Here is a 6,881-nt window from a genome sequence, read left to right on the forward strand (position 1 = left end):
AAGACACAACAGTCTTCCTTAAACAGTAACAATAAGTTTACTTACATTCAGTTCACAGTATGATCCCTGAAGGCAGGCTTTAGCTTGTAATTACAGTTACAGAATGTGGCTTACATCCTTTGTAAGGATGGGCCCTTGTGCTGCTGGCTGAGAGCCAGCAGTGCAGTCCAAGAGAAGAAAGTCTCAAGAAAATCCAAAAGAGATGGCTGCGTGACGGGACCTTTTGTGGGGTCTGCAAGGGTCACGCCCACCTACCTGGTCACATGCAGGGGGAGGATGCTCCAGACCAGGTGGAACAGGAAGTTCAACTGGCTGGATCAACATCTCCCTGTCTGCATCCACTCTAGGCAAACAAAGAATGTTGTATTTGACTGCTATAAGGATTACATTCCACAGTTGACAGCCATGATTCTTCTTACTTGCAGCCAGGCAGTGGTCCGTATGGGAAGCCCAGAGAATGCTCTGAAGGCACCTGCTGCAGTTATATGCTGGAGCTAAGTAGATTTGGCTCCAGCGGATGACTGGGAACATTAGGCTCCATGTATAACGAAGCATATGTAGCGGAGTAAGAATTTGCGGCCACGTTAGGAGAAGAAAAGAAACCAAGGGAAGGGAGAGCACTGCATGAGGGGGTTTGGAATAGAGAACTTGCCCAGCGTAACCTGTCCCTGATCTCTCTGTAGCTAGAGTACCAGAGGCAGCAGCTCCTGGCTGACCGACAGGCCTTCCACATGGAGCAGCTCAAGTATGCTGAGATGCGCGCTCGCCAGCAACATTTCCAGCAGATGCACCAACAGCAGCAGCAGCAGCCACCGCCACCGCCTCTCTCTGTGGGCACACAGCCTCTTCCTCCTTCAGGGGCTCCTCTGGCACCAGCTGCACACTCCATGCCTATCGCCCAGGCTTCTGTGCCGGCCACCAGCACCGTAGGGCAGCCCAGCAGTTTGGCTCCAGCAGAACAGATTGGGCAGCCAGTGGCTGCTCAGCCACAGCCCGCAGCCGCTGGAGCTCCACAGACAGGCCCAGGTCAGACTGGACAGCCGTCTGCAGGTTCTCATGGTAAGTGCGACCAGCTTTTCGTTTGATCCACCAAGGGCAGAACGAGACTGTGCTCTGCAAGGGCACACATGCGCTCCGGGCTTCATTTCTCACATTGCAAATATCAGGGCTAGGAAGGGTGTGCTCAGGCTTTGCAGAGCTTCTGCAGTCAGAGCAGAAAGGCTACAGGTCTGGCTTCTTCGAGGTCGGCTCCAGAGCTGAAGGGATCTCTTCCCTTGGCAAAACCAAAGAGATGCTAGATTCCTTACAGTTCAGAAGCTTGTAGCTCCATTTGTAACAAAAACTTTAAAAAAGAAAATCAGTTCATAATTATGTTCTGAATAAAGTGTATTCTGTGGTAAACCAATTCATACATAATGCACTTTATGTTCCTAAAGTAACAAAGTGGCTTTCAGTATGTATAGAGTACTTTTTTAAAACTGGGGAAAGCCCAGGCTTTTTTCATGGCTTCAGAACTTTTGGAAATTTGACATCTCTACTCATGATCTAATGGAACAAGCTGCTTACAGAGCCTTTGGAGAGTCTGCACTGGCATTGCTGGGAGTGTTTTAGGTATTTACAGCAACCCCAAATGGATGCTTTCAGCTGAAATGATGCTTTCGACTTGTAATTTGTGGTAGATACAGTGCGATTTTATAATGTTTCATGTTGCACTGTGATTTTAATTTATGTAAGCATCCTTACGGAATACCAGTGTTGTTAGAAAGGTGGGGTATACATTTTTAGATGAATAAAAGACATAGGATTCTTGTTTTCACGTGGTCCTGCTGAATGTGTGGGTGTCAAGGGGTGGGGTCACTGGGAATAATGCTGCCTCCCCATTTCATGTTAAGTCTCCACATGAGGGGGTTGTATGAAAAGGCTTTAGAGATTGTACAACCCAGTGAATTGTGTGGTTGTGCTTCAGAGGGCAGGGGAGAAAGGCTTAGATCTGGAAGATGTGGGTTGAAGATGAGATTGGCAACAGCGGGCTCATGGTTTTGAGGAACTCGAGTGTGTTTTATTCTGTGCGCGAAACAAGATTAATGCCAGCCTACGCACCTCACAGGAGATTATGGGAACTGCTGGTAATATGAAAGAGTAAACTTCAGTTCCTATGCTACTGCAGAGGCATTCAGGCCCAGTTCCCTGTGCTCTGATCCTAAGCTACCGCAACTAACCTTTGCATGAGAAAGTCATTTGTAGAGTGCAAATGTTACTGGAGCAACATACATACAACCAGACCACAGGTTCTTGTTGGGCTCTAATCTGTGAAATGAGCCAAAGCTGCACATTCAGAAGTGTCATAAAAATGTGGAAGCAGCAATCATAATGCGCCAGCCTTGCTTATAAAGCTGGACGTTTTATTTCTTGGACAACACTTCCACATTTTTATGGGGTACACTATTTCTGGTTCTGGTTCCAAATCATCCCAATAAATGTTCATAAAAATTATATATTCCAGCATCAAGTCAGTCTCCTGGGTGGGTGGTTGCTGCACATTTGGCTTTGAAGAATATTTTTTGTGCCCAGTTTGGTATATAGGCTGGGTCAAAGGTGAATGGTGTGCATTTTCTGACCATGCATGCTTAGGAGTCCAGTGCAATGGGATCTTTAAACCCTATTGGATGCAGATGGGTCATGTTAAGTCATTGCTTGCCTGCTTAACTGTCACACTTAATTAGTTCTCTCTGTCTCTCTCTCCCTCTGAAGCCCAGCCTCCGTTCCCCAGCCAGCAGCCATCCTCCCAGATTCTCCCTGGGGCAGTCCCAGCAACCGTTCACCCTGCCATGGCTGGTAATATCCCCTCGGCTCTGCCTTTTGGAATGCCTGCCTCCATCCCATTTAGCATGGCTAGTAACGTAACAGACTCCATCGGCATTAACTTCCCTGCTAACACGCCCGTCCACCCAGTGCATGGTAACCTTGCGTGCAGCATGGCTAATCCGCCCATCGTCAACATCGCTAGCACCCTGCACCCTCCTGCCACCCCACTGCCTCACGGTTCCGCAGCTGCCCAGAGCCCCGCTATCGTGGCAGCCATGCAGGGCAGCCTCCTTTCAAATGCTGGTGTTGGATCAGGTGAGAATTGAGCCAGAGATCATGGTGGGATGGGAGAGGGGGAGAGGATTTCACATACAGAAATGCAAGGCGCTGTGCAAGGTCATTGGGCTCAGGGCTGCTTTGTTTGACAGTGCGGAAGCTTCCCCACCTGCATTCCTGTGGCAAAATAAATGCATTACAATTCACAAGTAAATATGGTGTGTGTGTGTGTGTGTGTGTGTGTGTGTGTGTGTGTGTGTGTGTAACAGAGTGGGGAACTTGTGGCCCACCAGGTGCTGTTGGACTCCAACTCCCATCAGCCCCATCCAGCAGGGCCACTTATTAGGAGCGATGGTGGTGCAGAGGCATCTTGAAGGCCACAGCTTCCCTTTCCCAAGCAGGAACTTGGATGTTCCCGAGTCCCTTTTAAGCCAAGATTCTATAAAGGAGGAAGTTTTTTCTCTCCCCCCTCCCTGCCTTACACATAAATTATGCCCATGTTTGGAAAGTGTCATGTGTGAAGTGGCCATAATGCTGTGCAAATGTATTAGGAGTGTCCTGGAGTTGAATAAATCAGCCTGAAGTCAAGACACATATGCATCCAATCAACTTCACCACTTTGCCCTAGGAATATCTTGCACATTGGGAGAAAAAAGAAAGCTATTCCTTAGAAAAGGAGTTCACAGTTTATGCAGTTACATGTTTGGTATATAGGCTGGGTCAAAGGTGAATGGTGTGCATTCTCTGACCTTGCATGCTTAGGAGTCCAGTGCAGTGGGATCTTTAAACCCTATTGGATGCAATATGCAGTTACATTCTACATGTGACCTTTTGCTTTTCAAAGCTCACTGTTACCTAGAGGCAGAATTTTGCCTTATACGTCATTAGTATCCAGGCATGGATTCTTTCTTTCGCTTTCTTCATCAGGGGTAGATGTGCAAACTATGCATATCTTTATATATTCACTTAATTAGATAGCTTGTTTTAATAGTGACATTTGAGATTTACAGTAGAATTGCATCATCTTACACCTATGCATCTTTGTCTTGTTTGAGTTTGGAAGATGGCTTTTCCATCTAGGACAGGGGTCTGCAACCTTTAAGACAAAAAGAGCCACTTGGACCTGTTTCCGAAGGAAAAAAAACTGGGAGCCGCAAAACTTGTCATTATAAAAATAACTTTTTTGTCACTTTTTTATTATTTGTTTGACCCCTCAGAATTACTCCTCCTCATAGAAATAAACGTTAAATTAACAAGTTACCTTTTTTTGTGTGTGTGTTCTTCACTCCCCTTCAAAACAGTGACCAGCATACATGCCCCCTTTCAATGCAGACCCCTGGTGTAGGATTAATTGTGTCCCCACCCCCCAAAAAGAAGCATTAGGGGAAATAGCATGCAATGAGTTAGTGCTTGAAACTGCATCACGTATGTATTGTTTGGCATGGCTGGCTTGCTTTGAGCCGTCTTGATTTATTGAATTATTTCCACTAGAGTCATAGATAGCCATGTCATCAGTTTTGTTGTCTCTTAAATTCCATTTGCATTCTGTTGTAAACAGGAATAAGACCTAGGTTCTCCTTCTGGGCAGCTGTAGATTACAGTATGCTTTAATGACAAAGCAATAATAATAATAATAGTAATAATAAATTTTATTTATATCCCGCCCTCCCCAGCCGAAGCCGGGCTCAGGGCGGCTAACAACAATAAAATAGTACAACATTCTAAAATCATTTCATTATAAAATTAATTCAAATCAAATTGATGGCAACCATTAGGCTAAAGTTCTGTGAAGATTGCCAAAGGAGGGAGTCAGGCTGTGCCCTGACCAAAGGCCTGGTGGAACAGCTTTGTCCTGCAGGCCCTGTGGAACCTTACCATATCTGCTATGGGATGTGACAGCAAGCAGTGTTGCTAACCACTTTCTTCTCTAAACTTGACACAAAGGAAACTGACAAGCACATCCAGCAATTGATTTGCTTCCTCCTCACCAGTTTTCTCTTTCAGGATCTAAAGTATTTCTAACAAATTGTACTGTAGTGATGCTCTTCAGAATCGGAAGAAAATGCTGCCAAATTGGCAAGGGATCTAAACTTTTCTGAAATTGATTTGATAGGCGTTGGAGGGGGCAATGCACTTGCCTACTGCGGGGTCTGGGGTACTGAAATATCAGGTGATTCAGCAATCTGATGGGGCATCAGGCTTGAGAGACTGCTGAGCCTTTTAAGTCTTTCCAGTGCAATAGATATTGATGTTCCAGTTTCCCTCCATTAGGGTTTTGAAGTAAATAAATGACCCCAGAACACTCATTTTTATCACACAAAAAGTGGCAGCAAGGTAATGCTTGTATTTGCAGCACTGCCAACCTCCCCTAACGTCTCACTTCTCTCTCCTTTCAACCCAGATCAAGGGCCTTCACTTCAGCCGGATCCCATTGCTCCCAGTCCCAGCACGGCCACACCAGTCCCACCCACACAGTGAGAAGCTACAAGCGGCGCTTCTTGGCGCTTCCTCGGTGAGCCCTGATCACTTGGAAGGACAGGAAAACCCTAAATCGTGTTAAACATGGATTCTATTTGGATGGGTTTTAAAAAGGCTTCGAAACAGTGATCCAAGGAGGAAGAGGATTTGGCTGTGTTGGTTCCCTTCCCTGTGTGTCTGCCCCACCTCATGTCCCCAATGCTTTTTTTGTATCCAGTTGTACCAAGACTTTATTTAAAGGTGTTTCTAATTGCTGGGGTGGGGGTGGCGGCAGGGAGAAGAAATTATCTCCAAACAGCCACTGCTATTTATAGAGGGCTTTGATTTTAAACATGGTTGAAAAGGGAGTTTAACTCCCCCTTGTATGTGTCTGTCTCGCTTTTTTTTAAACAATAAAGAAAAATTAACAAAAATATTCTCCGTCTCCTCTGCAGGGAAAACGGCAATCTACTTGGGAGTGGGCTTATTTATGGGGAAGAAGGTATTGCGGCCTGAGGGGGACATGGTGTTTGTACCAGAGCGATATTTTTTTTTTAATTCACTGATGCAGGGAAATTTTACTTATGTGTAGCTTATGCATTAGGGACGCGGGTGGCGCTGTGGGTAACACCTCAGTGCCTAGGACTTGCTGATCGCAAGGTCGGCGGTTCGAATCCCCGCAGCGGGGTGAGCTCCCGTCATTCGGTCCCAGCTCCTGCCCACCTAGCAGTTCGAAAGCACCCCTAAGTGCAAGTAGATAAATAGGTACCGCTTTATAACGGGCAGGTAAATGGCGTTTCCGTGTGCTGTGCTGGTGCTGGCTCGCCAGATGCCACTTAGTCACGCTGGCCACGTGACCCGGAAGTGTCTCCGGACAGCGCTGACTCCTGGCCTCTTAAGTGAGATGAGCGCGCAACCCTAGAGTCGGACACGACTGGCCCGTACGGGCAGGGGTACCTTTACCTTTACCTTAGCTTATGCATTAAAGAGAGAGTAGTTTTCAGCAGTTTGGTCAGTACTATTTGGTGTCAGAAACATAAAGGAGAGAATGTTATCTGGAGTCTTTTTTACATAAAAAGCTGAATAATAATTTGTTGAGATAGCTTAGATTGAATTACAACTAAAACAAAGGAGGTCCCCAAATATATTTTTAAAATACCCAGTCAACATCAGGGAACCAAAAAACAATGAAATGGTTTTGAAGACAACTTAAGGTGAGCAGTTTTTAAAAGTTAAACAAGCTGCCACCCATGAGAAACTATTTGTTCCAATGAAGCAACATAATTTGAGGTGTGTGAAGAAATTGTTACTCCACGGCTGCAGCTTACAATTGCTTATGTTCG

General features: G+C 45.8%; 1 protein-coding gene across 8 annotated transcripts in view; it reads left to right on the top strand.

Annotated features, from left to right (window-relative positions):
- Positions 1–5,972, top strand: part of SMARCC2 (SWI/SNF related, matrix associated, actin dependent regulator of chromatin subfamily c member 2) — a 30,146-nt gene extending 24,174 nt beyond the window's left edge. For 6 of the 8 annotated variants that reach the window (XM_053371073.1, XM_053371092.1, XM_053371064.1 and 3 more), the window contains exons 27-29: positions 684–1,059; positions 2,752–3,120; positions 5,483–5,972. In XM_053371073.1, the coding sequence (XP_053227048.1) occupies positions 684–1,059; positions 2,752–3,120; positions 5,483–5,559 (822 nt within the window). In that variant the 3' untranslated portion in view covers positions 5,560–5,972. The remainder of the gene's footprint in view (positions 1–683; positions 1,060–2,751; positions 3,121–5,482) is intronic. The other 2 variants (XM_053371119.1, XM_053371126.1) reach the window with 2 other exon arrangements.
- Positions 5,973–6,881: the final 909 nt, after the last annotated feature.

This window comes from Podarcis raffonei, chromosome 2 (genome assembly GCF_027172205.1).
Source record: "Podarcis raffonei isolate rPodRaf1 chromosome 2, rPodRaf1.pri, whole genome shotgun sequence".
NCBI lineage: Eukaryota > Metazoa > Chordata > Lepidosauria > Squamata > Lacertidae > Podarcis > Podarcis raffonei.